We start from the raw sequence: 16,848 nt of genomic DNA on the forward strand, positions 1-16,848 counted from the left end.
CCCTCTGACCTGTGACCCTTGCCCCTAATGACCCCTCCTCTTCTCTGTGACTCGCTCCCTCGTAGGAGAACTCGTGGAAGGATCTGATCGATGTGGACATCCAGCAGGCAATGTCCAAGAAGGAGAAGGAGCTTCAAGAAGGCATCTGGGAACTCCTGGCCACGGAGGCTAAGTACATCAAGCAGATCCGGGTCATCATAGATGTGAGTGCCGACTTGTGACCTCTGACCCGCCAACCTGTACCCTCCTGTACACTGATGGTGAAAGGAGACCGTGGTTGCCATGGTCAATCATGTCATGGCTCTTTCACTTGAAAATGAATCATAGAATTTCCTTAGTGGGGACACAAAAATTACATTTAACACATCTGAGCCCCATCAATATCGATATTTCATAAAAGAGTTGAATTCATTCTCAAAACATTCAATCCAAACACAGCTTGATTTTCCAACAATGGGAATGCAGCATTTGATTTGATTTTTATCATCTGTACATCTGTCACAGATTTTCTTTTCGTAAACAGTACAAAAATTGTCTACAGTAGGTGTGCTTTGTTTTTTGTTTTGTTTTTTATTTGTAATCTTCAGCCAAGGTCATGTGCTACAAGTTTGTTTGGTTCAAATTTGATAGACTGGATGGGAACACCAAACATGTGTGGTGGTATCACATGTTTTCAGTGCCATCAGAATCATCTCTTGCACTTAGGCCATTTTAAATCACCTTTAAATATGAATATCTTGTGCTCAAGTTGAATGTATATGCAACTGTGTTGATAAAATTCCAAGTTTGATGATTACTTTTTTTCTTATATTTTGTTTGTTTTTGCAGCTGTATATGTGTTGTCTCTTCAATCTACAAGTGGAAGCTATACTAAATGAGGTAGGTGGTAGACTGCCCCGTTGAAGATTGTATAGGCCTACATCCAGCTGTATACATGTCACAAAACCCACAAAAGGTTGCATGGATCAAACTCTCTTCTGGGTGGAAAGAAATGAATGTTTTTGATCAACAACAATGAATGTAATGTTGTGGTCCTCGTCAGAGGAGTAACCCTCCTCATATCTGCATCTGATGTTAAAGGGATAGTACAGTATTGGTGGAGATGAGAATTGGGCTTTTAACTTTTTGCGAGATACCAAGAAAACACTTATGATATAGTGCAAAGTATACCATTTGAAGAGGAATTCAAAGTTTATTTAATGAAAATCGGGTGTGGAATGAATGAAACATCCAAAAACAAAGTAACACAAAGTGATCGTAATAAAGTATGGGTCCCACACTTTATTAGAATTGCTCTTTTTTGGATATCTCAGCCATTTCAAACCAATTTTCATCAAATAAACGTTGAATTCCTCATAGAATTACATGCTCTTTCATATTTCATAAGAGGTTTCTCATTATCTCACCAAAAAATGTTAGAAACCTGAAATTAGGTCTCAACCAAAACTTTACGATCCCTTTAACAGTGAATTACATAACAATGAATTACATAAAAATAAATTAAAGAAGTGTCTTGTTTTGTTTTCTTTTGTTTTGTTTTGTTTTGTTTTGTTTTTTGTCATTTTAAAGATTTTTCTCAGCCAATTCATATTTTGCTTTTCTCCATTTCTGCCCCTATATTGGTACATTTGACTTTACCTCTTGAAAGCTAAACTCAAAACTTTCACCAAACACCCAGTCAGGCGTATTTGTATTATGAGACAATCATGAAAAGGTTGTGATTGATGAGTTTGAAAATATTTAGGATAATTTGACAATCTGTAGCAGTTGCTGTCAGCTGTATAGTTACAATCGCATCTGGGAAGAAAAATAACATCACCTTTCATTCTGATTGATATCTACTGCAAATATTTAGCACTTTTGTGCAATCTTTTACTCGGGGAGTACACTTCCCTCCTGTTATTTTGTTTTTCTTTTGTGCATGTTTGTGCGTACCAGATTGAGACAGAGAAGATTTTTAGCAATATAACAGATCTGGAGACGGCACACACCAGTTTCTGGAAGGACAACCTCAAAGGGATCGTGGACAAGGCCAGGACTAGCGGCAAGCCCTTGAACGCCCACGACATCGCGGTCGCCTTTGAGGGGGTGAGTTGTCCTTGCTCAGTATTTTTTTTTTGGGGGGGGGGGGGAGGAGGAGGCAGATTTTCACAGTAAAATGCTTTATGATCATGACGCAATTGCTGTGATGAGGCTGCCATTGTAGGTAGAGATGCACAAGAAGCGCTTTGCAAAGTACTGTACATGCCCTATATTTTGCGAGGATTTTATTTTCTAGATTTTCACAGATTGGGTGCTGTCTGTGAATTTAACAACATGCAAAAATTTCAATTCTGATGATCCTGACATGAATGTGACGTGTTCACATACATTTCTCTGTTCATTACCATCCTCCCACTCACGAATTTAACTACTTGCGATATTGTCAGGAAGTCCTGATTCGTGAAAAATGATACTTTTTGAATAAAAACAGTCATTCGACACTATCCAAAAGCTTGCTCATGTTTAACAGCAAGAATAAGATCTTGCCTCCACGTACAAGCACAAAGTTTTACAGCAAGTCCTGAACTGTGTGACTCAATGCTGATCTGAAAGTGCGCCCTCTGTTGTCACTTGATGTGGAACCATCTGACTCGTAGATATTCCTTTTTTTTTTGTTAGTCTGTCGTAGCGAGGAAACAATATGTCAAAGCTTGATCTGTTGATTCTTGTAAGCCGTGAAATGGAATGCATTGTTTGGACACACAAAATTAGGGCAATCCGCTGATGGATGCTGAAGCATGTGAAAGTGACAGGTGGAAATTTTACCTTGTTTGTTTATCTGGACTGGGCTACCACTTAAACCAAAAATGCTTTCAAGATGTAAGTTTTTATATGAGATGCATCCTCGGGGGATGTGTACTCGATCTTGAGAAAATCTGAAATATGTCACTATTCACATCAACATGCATGCTGGCTAAAAAAAGGGTGTTTTTGTGTAGATATTCAAGAGTATGTTTTTAATTTTTTTTTCTTCGAAGCGGCATTGTGGAAACCGAGAAAGACTTCAATAGAATAATCTGCTAAATCTCATGAGATTTATTCATATTGCTGCTTGGTTCAAATTCTTTTCTTACCACCACAAGAAGATTACACCCTGATAAACGTGGGTTATTCATACATATGTGACCCGCTACAACAAAAGAATCCGAAAGTTAGAGAAGGTTGACTTTTTGAAAATGACACGACATTATTCCCTTACTCTTCCGCTTTAATTTCATTTATAACACGACTCATAAAAGTACCCGCTTGCAGATATGTAGATGATTTTAAGACAGCATGTTGAGTGGTCTAGAAAATTGGCATTCGAGAAAACCGCCTTCAAAGTTTTCCTTCCGACGCGATAGTGATCAAGGGAGAGAAGATTATTTTCACCTGTTGATGAGAGAAGAGAAGCCCCTAGCAACCTCTGTCATATTCATTCACGCTTAGCGCCAGTGGTCTACGCACAACCAATCAGTAACCAGGATGCCACGCACTCACCAATAAAAGATCACTCCCTTGTTGCTAGGTGCAGAGTCTATCTGCGGTGCTAAATGCAAATCTTCAGACACATTTTTGCTCCGTTTAAACTCAGAAAATCTTGGCCCAGAAAAACAATTTTGGTAGATGATAGGCCAAACATTAGACTACAAAAATTATGTCAAAAACTGGAAAGTCGATGGTTTTGACCGATTATGATGATCTGACTTTAAACTTGATTTTCTCGGCTCAGCCGTCAGCAACTTTCGGATCCTTTAGACGTGGCAGGTCACATATGCCCATTGTAGATTATCTCTCTCTCACCTTCTCTCTGTCTTTGAGTTTACACTTGTATTTGAAGAGTTTGTTTGCAAAAACCGATAAGTCCATATTTGCCAAATGGAGATATTTGCAATTAAAGGTCAAGAAAAATAAAGAGAATAACAAGAAAATTTTTGCTTCTTGTGACCATAACTTCAAAAATATACCTTTATATGTAGTGACCAATATGTCATTTAAAAGGTATTATTTTGTACTTTATGACAGAGACTGTACTTCAAAATCTTCAAAAATGGGCTTATTAGTTTTTGCGAACAAACTCTTCATTTCTTCTACTCTGACTCTGACTGGTACCAACCATGCGTAATTTATTTTGTTTTTTATTCTGTGCATTGTGCTTTTACTACAGTTTTCAGACCACTTCACGGCATACTTCAAGTTTTGCGTTGAGGAGGAGAGCTGTCTAGAATACGTCAGGGAGAAGACGAAGGAAAACGATATACTCCGGGCTTTCTTTGAGGTAAGAGAGCGGCTGGTCTGTAAGTTGATTCATTTATGGCAGTCGTGTGGTAGTATACAGGAGAACTGTCTTGTCATATAGAGTAATTTGGATCACATACATAGCTGGCAAGATAGATAGGTAGATAGATAGATAGATAGATAGATAGATAGATAGATAGATAGATAGATAGATAGATAGATAGATAGATAGATAGATAAAAATATTGATTGACCAATTGATTGAATTGATTGATTGATGAATTGATTGATTGATTGATTGATTGATTGATTGATTGATTGATTGATTGATTGATTGATTGATTGATTGATTGATTGATTGATTGATTGATTGATTGATTGATTGATTGATTGATTGATTGATTGATTGATTGATTGATTGATTGATTGATTGACAGATCACAATTTTATTATGTCTGGGAATTCCCTTCCAAAGATTAAAGCTCTTCATAATGGGGGGGAGGCAAGGAAGTGCTCCAAATATTCGTCGGACACATGAGAACACTTGCAAAATGAATATTTCCACCATTCAAATTGTACCAAATTTGTATTTTGTTTGTCACTTGCAGAAATCTATTAAGAACTCTATCAAGATATCTACCAGCTTGGGAGATAGGGAGGGACCTTTAGGAGCTCTTAAATTTAACCTCCTCCTGGTTTTTATTATCTAGTTCTGCAAATGACAAAAAAAAAAAAATGTGTTTGCCTTCTCTTCCACCTCCCGCTCCCCAGTGGTGCGAGCAGCACACAATGTCTCGCCAGCTGAAACTGCGTGGCCTCAACGACCTCCTGGTGTACCCCATGCAGAAGATTACCAAATACCATCTGATGGTGGAGAGGGTGTACAAGAATTGCGAGGACGAAGTGGCAAAGGCCGCCCTCAAGGACACGGTAAGTGTGCAGTCAGATTGTCAAGGTCTCAAACTCGCTTGGCAGGGCTCCAAAAGCTTCAAATTATTTAGCATAGTGGAGAGTACAGGCAGTGGATACCAACAGAGATGATCTAGCATTGTATTTGTGTCATATCTAAATTCAGGCCTTTAACTGAGTGAAAATTCAATCAAGAGGTTGACTTCTTTATATATAATGATAATAATTTGAAAGATTTATATAGCGCTTAACACAAACATGTTTACAATTATAAAAAAAAAACATGAATAAATCAACTACATTACAAATAATCAACAATACATAATCATCATTTCTGTCCTTGAAAAGACTGAATAAGAGTAGGGAGGTTGTTCCAAAGAGGGGGGGGGGGGCACAAACGGAGAAAGCACGGTCACCATATCAGTTGTGGGTGCGAGGGCCAAGTTTGAGCTGTCGGGAAGTCGTGAAATCCATTAACTGTGTGTCGGTGAAATCAAATAGAGCATTTCATGCAAGAGAGTCCATATTCAGTGTGATATGTACAACCTCAACGATGTTAACACCCTGCTCATTTTCAACTGATCAAATGTACCTCCAGCCATTATCAAAAGTATTTTTCAGTGTAGGAATAAATTACTTTTATTCTAAGGCATTGAGCTCTATTTTCAACACTTCGTAGTTTGTAGCAAATGTTGAATACTTCATTAGATCAAGGGGAAATGGTGAGTTGTGAAAAAAAAATGGGGTAAAATAGGAATCATACCTGAAAAAATGAATGAGTCATTAGTTTCTGTGTCCGTCAAAAGTCTGGAACTTGATCTGTCAGTAATTCCCCTCCCCCTCCCATTTTATTTTTGGTTTTTTTTGGTTTTTTTTGTTCCAGTTTGATGGCATCGTCAAGTTCGTGTCCCACGTCAACCACGAGATCAAGAAGGAGCAGGAGAGGAAAAAGATGGAGAGAGTGGCGGCCATCTTGGAGGGTTACGAGGTCTCCAACGCTCCCGCCGGTTGCGAGGAGCTGAACAGGGTGAGAAATTATGTTCATATTTTGTGTTATTTCCCTATCCTATTCAGTTATTTGATGTAGCACAATTTGTCACACACAGAGTCTAAGACCCCGTTTACAGTGCGAGGCTCGGCCGCTGCTCGGCCGTGGCCGTGTCTACCTTCATTTCAGTGTAAACGCGCAAAAGGCCAAATGCGAGGCCAAAATTGGCCTCGCATTTGGCCTCGCTCTGGAGGTGGTCTCGGCCGAGCCCGGCCTTTTCTCAGTGTAAACGCAAACTGGGCCAAATGCGCGGCCAATTTTAATCTGGCTTCCAAACCCCGTGCCTGTACTATTTCGCTATTCAGGATATTAATCCCCTAAACGTCGAAAACTAGTATAATTTAAGGTGGTTTTGTCCTGCAAAGGATCTTTTCCTTCGGCAAAGACCTTTGCCTGAACGGCGACTTCGCCATAGGATTCAGTTGGCAAAGGGTCTGAAAACCAGACAATACCAAATTGCGTTTGTTTACCTGCAGAGCACCACTACGACAAAATATTGAAAGGTTTGAATAAAAGTGCGGCCGAGCCCAGCAGCATAAACGGACAAAATTGCGAGGCTTGGCCGCGCAATTGAGGCTGGGGTCGGCCCCGCACTGTAAACGGGGTCCAAGGATCTGTTTTGGCCATCTGATGTGTGCAGCAAGAATGTTGCTTCCAATTTGCAAAGATCAAATCTAAAGGGGGCGTCCTACCAGAAACACAAGTATGGGCTGTATGGTTAGCTTTGCACCTCTTATGACTGTCCCAGGCATCCAGCTGCTTGGCAAGGGAGAGACAGTAATTGTTGATGCATAAAAATCTTTTACTGTCTTACTGTGTGATTGTCATTATTCTCCAAACTCTCATACATTCTACTGGTATCTGAATAATTCCCCACCCCTTCCCACCTCCACCCCAATATCCTCTCCAACTTGGCAGTCATTTAAATTCTGAAAACGATTGGACAGGTGTGTCAATATGTGACCCGCTACAACAAAAAGGTCCTAAAGTCGCGCACGGTCGAAGCCGTGAAAATCGAGTTTGAAGTCAGAGCATTAAAATTGGTCAAAACTTGCGATTTTCTGATTTTGATATGCTATTGGAGTCTAACATGTCTTCTATCATCTGTCGAAATTTTGAAGCAAAATGATCAAAGGAAAGATAAAAAAAATAGCATTTTTCTGAGCCATGTTTTTTTGGCATTTCAACGAAGCAGAAACTGGTTCGAAAATTTGGATAGAGCGCCACAGATAGGTTCCGCCCCTAACAACGACCAGAGTGATCTCATTGGTCAGTTTGCCGCTTGCTGCTAACCGAAGCGTGAAGCTCGCACACTGCCCAGTCGACTGGTGCGTGCGGGCGGAGTGCGCTATGCTCAGCCGCTTCTCACATCCTGGTCACTGATTGGTTGGTGAGGAGACCGCCGACGCTGATGTGCTTGAATGAACTCTTCGGGGGTTGCTGGGGCTTACCTTCTATTGTCCAGAGGTGAAAACTGACTTGCGTGTCCCTTGATCGCGATTGCGTCGAAAGGAAGACTTTTAGGGCGCTTTTCTCGAAACAGTGATTTTCCAGACGTCTCGACATGCTCTCTTTTAAACATCGATATCTCCGCAGCCGATTATTTTTATAAAATGTGTTATATATCAATTTAAAGCAGAAAGATTAGGGGATTATATCATGCAATTTTAAAATAATCGACCTCGCCCGACTTTAGGATCATTTTGTTGTAGCGGGTCACATATGCAGTCCTGCACATTACAGGCCATCTTTTGGGAATGCGTAAGTGATTGCAATGATTTTGTTGTTGTTGTTTCCGTATCCTTTTTTTCTTGTGAGTTTAAGATACGGGACATTTGTCCAAATTTGTAAACAACTCCCAGTAGTCTTGAATTGGAGTCTGTGCACCTGCCCCTCGCATTAATGACCCATTTTTCCTCTTTTGATCTTGGCTTGCTTCCACCTTAGTTGGCAGAGGCGCACTCCGTCTTCGACGTCCGGAGTCCGATGCCCAATGCTGCCCCCATCCACCCGCGATGGTTGCTGATGGAGGGTCCCCTCAGGCTACAAGAAAAGGGCACAGGCAGGGTCTGTATAGACTAGACTAGTTTCCTCTTCTCACATTTTATTATTGGGGATTTTTTTCCAGTGCATTTGAATTTACATTTATTAGCATAAATTAGATCACAACATACAATGCATCGTGTAGACAAAAACATTTCTGGTGCATTTTACTTTTGTGAAATCTTGGCTCCTTGTTAAGTTCGCAAAAGTTTCATGTACACAAAAATTTCTGGTTTTACAGTATGCCATTCTATCTTTCTACCTACTTGTGATCTATTTTTCCTTATTTTTCTGTTAAAATACTCACCTGTCATATGTCTTTGCCTACATCTATCTAACTATCTTTCTACCCATATGTCTATATATTTCAATAGCATATCGTCATCCATTCATTTTTCAATCATATCTATCTCTCTATTAAAGTATCTATTTATCTATTTATTCATCTCTCTATTCATCTATCTATTCATCTGTGTGCTGTATTGTTTTAATGTACATTCGGCTAGTCTTAATCACAAACTGTGTTTTATATAAGGATCACGATCTCATCAAGATATTTACTAATCATTATTGTTTCGTTTAGATATTTTGAACATCATGTTTTATTATTGAGCAAGTATATCTAAAGAGAGTAATTTAGGTTCAAATTAGAGGACAACGGGCAAAGTATTCACATACATAGATAACAGTGTCTGGTTATTAAGACTAGCTTTGTGGATACTGCGTTTTTCCTTGGGGAAATATTCATCATGTAGGTACTGCGTTTTTCCTTGGGGAAAGTGCAAGTTAGGTGTAGATACTGCGTTTGGCAGTTATGAAAAAGTAGCTTTCCAAACATTTTTTCAAAAAACTGAATATGTCATATGAAGGAGGATTGCCCACTGACTATATTTATGCAAAAAAGTGAAAATCGACAAAAATGTCAGATACTGCGTTTTTCCTTGGGGGGGCAGTGTTCCTCTATCTAGCTTTCTTTCTATCTAGCCTTGAGTTATATCCATGTACCTATGATCTACAATATATCTCTAGACCTTTATCAATCAAGTCTTGTCAGTCCAAGAATCTTCTGCCAACAACCTGCATCGTTGCATTCTCTCTCCTCAGACAACCCTCTACGCCTTCCTGTTCACCGACGCCCTGGTCCTGGCCAAGCCCAGCCGGACGACCGCCAAGGAGGCCAGCGAGAAGTACCGCATCGTCCGCTCCCCAATGAGGGTGGACCAGCTGGAGGTCGTCGAACTCAAGGACGGCAGTAAGTATTGTGACTACTCCGGTGGTAGCATTTAAGGAGGAAAGGGATGGGGGATGAAGAGGGATGGTGGAGGGGGAGAGAGACCTTTAAAGTTGTACTGATGAAGATGGTCCAACTGGAGGTCGTTGAACTTAGATTGGCAATGAATAGTATGCCTTCTCCAGTGGTGGTATTTAAGGAGGGGGGTGTAGATACTGTTCAATGTGATGATGGTGATGATGGTGGTGGTGATGGTGATGGTGGTGGTGGTGGTGATGGTGGTGGTGATTGGGGGTGGTAATGGTGGTGGTGATGGTGATGGTGGTGGTGATCGTGGTGGCGATGTTGGTGGTGGTGATGGACATTGTTGAACTAAATAAAGCATGGCGGTGAGTGTGCACCTCCTGCGGGTGGCAGCTTTTGCTGGGGGGAGATTTCAGATTTGTACTGATGAGGATGTTCCAGTTGGAGGTCATTGAACTCAAGGATGGCAGTAAGTGTGCTTCCAATGGTAGCATTTAAAGAGGATGGTGTTGGGGTAGATATTTTTCAAGGTTATACTAATGAGGATGGTCCAGCCACGTGTTGTTGAAATCAATGACAGCATTGAGGGTGCCTGTGATGGTAGTATTTAACCCTAATTAGGCCGGGCTATTTAGGTAGTTGATAGAGCCGGGGGTGGGGGGGGGGGGGGCCTCCCAGGCCCCCCCCTCCAGATCTCGGCCGTCTACCGTGCGATTGCGACGAAAATTGGCACACACATTGCCTATGATGTAATCTAAAATACCATGAAGTTAATTTTTCAAAAAATCATCATTTATGCTAAATTATGCTAATTTATGCATGATGATGCATACAATCAGAATATTTGGTATAAATCACAAAATAAAGCTCAGAACAGGCATATTTTTTGTGTAAATATTCTTTTTAGTGTCCTTAGCAAATGTAATAAAAAAGATTGTGATATCAGAAAAAATTCTTAAGTATTCTATCGATTTTTTGAATTTCTTATGTATTTCTCTGTTTTTTCAACTTTATGTTTTTCATTGTTTTTTCGATGAAATTTGTCCGCGACATCGCTCCGAACAAGAAAATATGTTATTTATTGATTTTAATCAATAAAACACCAAAATAATTATGCTTTTATGAAATTTGCCAATAAGCACAGTTTGCATTGAAATTGTACACAAATTAACGTTTTCGAGCAATTTTTGGTCTGACATGCATGTACATATTTATGCATAACTTTGGAACCCCGTGCCCGGGCGTCGCAAATTTGGTGTCAAAAGATGCAGGAGACTCGAAAGAAAAAAGTCGAGAAACGTCGCGGCAATAGCTTTTTGCGATTGCGATGCATCGCGCGAAACGTCGAGGGGGGGGGGGCCTCGGAGGTCCCCCCCCCCCCCCCCCCGGCCTAGTTAGGGTTAAGGATGGTGGGGGTAGAGGGGGAGAGTTTTTAAGGTAATACTGACGAGGATTGTCACGCTGGAGGTTGTAGAACTCAAGGACGGCACTGAGTGTGCCTCCTGTGATGGTAGCATTTAAGGAGGGTGAGGTGGGGGAGGGGAGAGATTTTTCAAGTTCATACTGATTAGAATGGTCCAGAGGAAGGTCATAGAACTACAGGACAGCAGTGAATAGTATGCCTTCTCTGGTGGTAGCATTTAAGGAGGAGGGTGATGGGGGGATGGTGGAGGGGGAGAGAGGCATTTCCATTCATACTGATGAGGATGGTCCAGCTGGAGGTCGTTGAACTTAAGGACGGCAGTGAGTACTATGCCTCCTCCAGTGGTAGCATTTAAAGAGGAAGGTGGTAGGGAAGGGCTGAAGGATGGTGTAGGGAAGAGAGAAACCTTTCAATGAATATTGATGAGGTTGGACCAGCTGGAGGTCGTTGAACTCAAGGACGGCAGTGAGAGGTGTACCTTCTGTGGTGGTACCACTTCTGGAGGATTAAATATCAGGACCTTCTTTTCTTGACTCTTTTCTCCGGATGTTCCTGTACGATTGAATTTTCTTTGAATTTGATATCACATCTGAGTGACCTTAAAGAGAGAAAGAAGTTGATATGCAGTGAAGATCATCATCTAAATGCAAAGTCATGCACTCTAAGTGGAGATCACACCATTCACTTTTTCTTTCGAAAAACAAAAAAAAAAACTTTTCATTCCTGTTTTTTTTTCTGTCTGATGTGCCAGGTGGTTTTGCCGTGCTGTGTGTGGACGACTACAATTGTGCAATGTACGGGTTCGTCGCTCAGCCGGAGAGGTACACTGTTGGACAGTGGATGGAGAAGATTGCACAGGCAAAGGTGAAAATGCAAGGCTCCGTCACTCTCACTTGCTTTGGGGACGGGATTGTGTATTGATAATGCATAATTACCTCACAATGCACTATATTTGAATGTCTGCACAATGGTTGCATAATCACTCCCAAAGTGTGGAGATTGTGATATGCTATTGTCCATTTACCCTCTTTCATAGAACCCAATACATTTTCATTCCTATGACATCTTATGCACTAGATTGGTTAACACATTCACAAACTCACAGGAAGGAGTATACTGTGTATGGCATATGATATTTCAAATGAACCGATATGCCTTGTGGAATGCCATCAGACTTTTAGTGTAATTCTTTGTTCATTCTGTTGAAACGCAGGAATGGTATGACCATGCTTGCAGCATGGAGGACATGGAATACTTTGACGACATTCCATCCGACTCGCCAGAGACACCGACAGTAGCCATCTTGGGGCAGCATCTCCATCCGGAGCACGGCTTCCTCTACGGGCCCCCTGCCTACAGCCCTCAGCACTCGCCGGCCGTCACGCGACGCGAGAGCAGCAGCCCCTCCAGCCGGGGCTCCAACAGCAGTCTACAGCGCATCTCGGGGGAGGAGGAGGCCCTCCTGAACGGCGAGCCGCGCCCGGGCATGACCAACGGCGACTTCTCGCGCCAGCTCAACAACAGCAATAACCACAGGGCGCCAGAGGGCGTGCCCAAGCCGCAGCGCAAGGGCACGCTGACCAAGAGCAAGACGTACCAAGAGACGGAGTTCCTCAGCAGCGACAGCTCGCTTCTCACCGACATCATCACCAACATGCCGGGCGAGAACCGGCATAAGATAATGGACACGGTACGACAGGTCTCCGACGAGGATAAGGTGCCGCCAAAGGAGACGATGCAGACCATGAAGCCGCCCAAGTCGCCTGCCCGCATCATTTCCTTTGAGAGTGACGAGGAAGAGGGCAGCACGGACCAACCCGACATCTACTTCGAATCAAAGGGCAAGGACAAGGAGGTGTCGCCGAAGCGGCGGCCGGGCACCGTGCTCACGGCCACCAAGGTCCCGAGCAGCAAGCACCGCCCCAGTCTGCCGAACATTACGCTCATGGGCGGGAGCTCCGGAAAGCAAGCGTCGGAACGGACTGAAAGTTCCGGAAGTGGCGAAGGCACGCTCAAGAAGAAGCTGTGGGAAAAAATGAAAGGGCATCAAAACATCCGGGTAACTTCCGTTTGAATACTATTGTAGTTGTACAAACATCAAGTGTATCATTGTGCACCTGCTCAATTTCCAATATGACAATAGAGATGAAGATCACTGTTGAAAGTTGTCTGCTGGTAGTATACATGAGCATAATCAGAATAACTGTGATTAAATGAGGTGTCTGCTCCCATTTCAGCTAGAACACTTTGAATCAGTTTTCCAGCCGGGAAGATGATTTTGTGTAATTGGTATGCTCCATGGAAAGAGGGAAGAAACGGATTTTAGCTCAAAAACTTGCAAGCCTAATCTAGGATGCTCGCTTTCAGAATCAAAAGAGTGTACCGGGACATTTGCAAGCATTTTGGCTCTGGCGTTGATATGTTAGTAAGATGTCACAACTGTAGTGACAGAACAGATGTCTTGTATTTCATCACAAAGTGAATTTGAAAGTCCAGATGCATTAAGGTTTTTTTTTTTAAGATTAAGATGAGCTGACTAGATAGAAATGTTCATATTGTGACCAAACGTTCATGACCAGTATATGCCAGTTTTTACCTGTGGAAACTACTGGTCTAGCAGGTTTTGCAATCAAACTACCAAACTGTGACAACTCAAAGGTTGTTTGTGGATTTAGAGGAAGGGAACCCAGTTGAGATCTCAAGAGCAAACACATATCACAACTTTTTCATTGTTTATCATTTTGTTTTTACAATGTTATATATAAGCAGTGGAAGCAAGGATGTTCAGGGAAATTGTGACCAACAACTTTTCATGTCTTGAAATCATTTAAGAATTTGGTATCCCTTTAGTGAACACAAGCCCGCCCCCCCTCCCCCCCCCCCAAAAAAAAAAAAATCATCAAATTAAGTAATTTGATCGGATGTGTACATAACAGCCTGAGCATTCACCTTTCGATCAATTTTTGGACAATTTCCACTGTCTTCAACATGTTCATCAAAACTTGTTGGCTATGCACAGATGAATTGTGCAAGTCTAGTGTACATTAACTACCTTCTGCAGTGATGTGTGAGTCCACATCCAAAACAACATATCAGCACAGATTATGGAAGATTTGAGACAAAACCGCATCTATTTGGGTAATGACCATCCAGTCCAAAAACTGGACATTGCACATTTCCTTATCAGTGAAAAGAATGAGGTCAGATTTGAGTCAAAAGCGACCAGCTTGAACGCAAAGTCCACAATGTGGTCATTTCTCAAAAAATGGCCGCCCTCTTGTGCTGTCATTATCGACGTGCCCCAAATTGTATCGGGGGATGGCATAATAGTCCAATAACAACAATGTTATATTGAAGGGAAATGTTTTGGCGTGTTTAACAATGAGAAGGGAAAGGTGTAGTAAATTATTACAGGCCTACATTTTTTCATAATCTTCAAAGTATATTTAGCATCTTTTGAAAACGCTGCAACAGCAATGGCAAACATTTGTGAGATTTACTGCTCTTACAACCACGAATGAGCTAGGACTACTTGGCCACTACATGGCTTGTGAGTTCATTCCAAAATGAATTGATTTCCGTTTGATTTCCACATAGATTTGTTTGGTATTTTATAGGGGCATGATTCAAGAGAGAGACTTCTTACACCATTCCACAACCCACTTGACTCATCTTTAACCAGTGCACTGCAATTTTGTTATCATTTTGATTTACTTGCATGTTTTGTAGGATATATTCAACCTAGGTCATTGGATGCATCTTCATGTCAGTTTCTATAACCACGCCTTTTCGTTTGTTTGTTTTTGCTTCTCGCTTGCCTCCCGTTTTCGATTCTTGCATGCCAGTGATACCTTTGACCCCCGGGGATCCGAAGCCCAAAGTCAGCCCACCTTGCATGATGCCGCGGAGTGTCTTGTCACATGCCCGAGCCCGATTTATGTGGAGAAGAAAGAAAAAAACGCAAAGCAGTAGACAACCTCACATGGCCTCATGCCGAACTTTGTAGCCCGGTTTTTTGCATTTTTGCTTCAAATATGTTATTCCACTTTGCACGCCCTTTTTTAATTTGTTCTGTCATTGTGTATCGTTATGTCAGAGAAAATTGCAATAGCAGTCTGTTTTGTTCAGACGAAACACATTTTATGCATTTTTTTTTTTTCGTTGCCTAATATTTTTGTTCTTTCTGGTATTGTGTTCTTATTGCTGGAAGAGCAATTATAGTGTCTGTGTTTTTGCTAATTCCTTTGTTTGTGTACCCCATTATTAAGAGAAGTAACCAATTATTACATAGCACCATACTTGACTGTAGCTCGATTTCCCGAAGCCATTGTGTCTGTATGTCCGTCTGTCTGTCTGTGTGTGGGTGAGCATATGTGCACGTAGCAAGTACAAAGAAGTATGAGTACTACACTTTCTGGTCCATTATACCATGTGAGATACCTGGCAAGTGAAATTACAACAGTCAAAATTTGCTAAATCTTCCTAAAAAAAAACTTTCATCTACTTTAAAATCCCACTTTAAAAGTCATATCTCCTCTGGAGATTCTCATTCAACCAGTGCATGTGAACTTGTAACTCTGTCCTAAAGAAAAGAACCTACATTATTATTTTTAATGCCAATGCGTCTGAGACAATAATGTTTGAAATAGGAGCATAGTCAAAGCTTTGATGCACAAAAAAAAAACCTGTCATTCCAAAACACCAAACTTGTAACCAAGGAGCTTCAAGGAAGCTCCTTGTTGTAACCCTCTGCCACTTCTGTGAGTGGAATTGTTGTTGTTGTTGTTGTTGTTGTTTTTTTGCGCAACAATTTTTACCGTGTTCAGTCCAGTTAAACCAATATCACCTTTTTTTAACGTTGCTGATTGTCGGCACGCTACTAATAACAATATAAATCTACTTGTGCAAAATGGAGTCAGCAAAATGTGTGCATTTAGTGCCATGTTAATTGTGTTGCCATGTTAATTATGTTGCAGAAAATACACAAAAGATTCCACACTGTAAAATAATCCACGAGTCCGATGTTCTTGGTCTTGGCAATGTACATGTACGTTCAGTGCATTTGTGGCTGTCGTGTGGTCGCTGTATAAATTGATTGTGGAATGGAAGAAGTGGGTCCCAATTTCTCCTCGGGGACACAATCTGCGATGACATTTGGGGGAGGGGGAGGGAAGACGTAAGGTTGTATCTGATTCAAGTCCCCCTTTGCTTTGTAAGCCTCTCTGACCGTGTCTGTTGGATGGACATTATTAGGCTTACTGTAACTTGGTGGCTCGCTCCTGTAGAAAGTACATTGTATATGAAAATTGTGAGATCTTTTTGGAAACAGGTGGACCTCCACATAGTGCCACATAAGACCAAAGTTTCTGGCGTTTTTATGATAAAACTGAATTGATTACGTAATGAAATGCCATTCTTTTCCCTTTATTTTTCTTTGTACTCAGTCCAGCAAGCTGGAACTTTGGTTGTCATATCAAATGTCATTATTTATTACCGACTCTTATTATAATAAATGTACCAACAGAATGTAAGTATGCATATCATCGCATTTATACAAGTATGCCCATTTATTCATTCTTAAGCCTAGTCCAATGATCGATTGAAAATTAGATACTCGAGCAGTTCTGATTTGATTTTCCATCATATTGTAATTTATTGATATGGCATTTGCCAGTGTATGTATCACAGTAGGACAGCAACTGTATTAAATACCTTCTTTTTAAATCCCTGAGTAGTGCCACATGCTCAAACTCTTCATTGCAATTATGATACTACCATTGTTCCAACTTTTCTTCTAAGCTGCTGCCAGAATCTCCATAGCATTATTTTCCAACTGTTTGAAACTATACTGTTATTCCACAAAAAGAAAGAAAATGGACAATGGGATGTGTGTGAAAAGCACCTTATTTT

General features: G+C 41.2%; 1 protein-coding gene across 4 annotated transcripts in view; it reads left to right on the top strand.

The window, feature by feature from the left end:
• The window catches only part of LOC139723562 (pleckstrin homology domain-containing family G member 5-like), a 266,864-nt gene extending 251,350 nt beyond the window's left edge, over positions 1–15,514 (top strand). For 3 of the 4 annotated variants that reach the window (XM_071634804.1, XM_071634807.1, XM_071634806.1), the window contains 10 exons: positions 66–203; positions 829–879; positions 1,939–2,088; positions 4,190–4,300; positions 5,032–5,190; positions 6,053–6,196; positions 8,165–8,284; positions 9,365–9,512; positions 11,690–11,802; positions 12,152–13,753. In XM_071634804.1, the coding sequence (XP_071490905.1) occupies positions 66–203; positions 829–879; positions 1,939–2,088; positions 4,190–4,300; positions 5,032–5,190; positions 6,053–6,196; positions 8,165–8,284; positions 9,365–9,512; positions 11,690–11,802; positions 12,152–13,012 (1,995 nt within the window). In that variant the 3' untranslated portion in view covers positions 13,013–13,753. Of the gene's footprint in view, positions 1–65; positions 204–828; positions 880–1,938; positions 2,089–4,189; positions 4,301–5,031; positions 5,191–6,052; positions 6,197–8,164; positions 8,285–9,364; positions 9,513–11,689; positions 11,803–12,151; positions 13,754–14,783 lie in introns of those variants that run through there. The other variant, XM_071634805.1, reaches the window with a different exon arrangement.
• Positions 15,515–16,848: the final 1,334 nt, after the last annotated feature.

Source organism: Diadema antillarum, unplaced genomic scaffold (assembly GCF_040938485.1).
Source record: "Diadema antillarum isolate AM-2024a unplaced genomic scaffold, OU_Dant_1.0 scf00000192, whole genome shotgun sequence".
Classification (NCBI taxonomy): Eukaryota; Metazoa; Echinodermata; class Echinoidea; order Diadematoida; family Diadematidae; genus Diadema; species Diadema antillarum.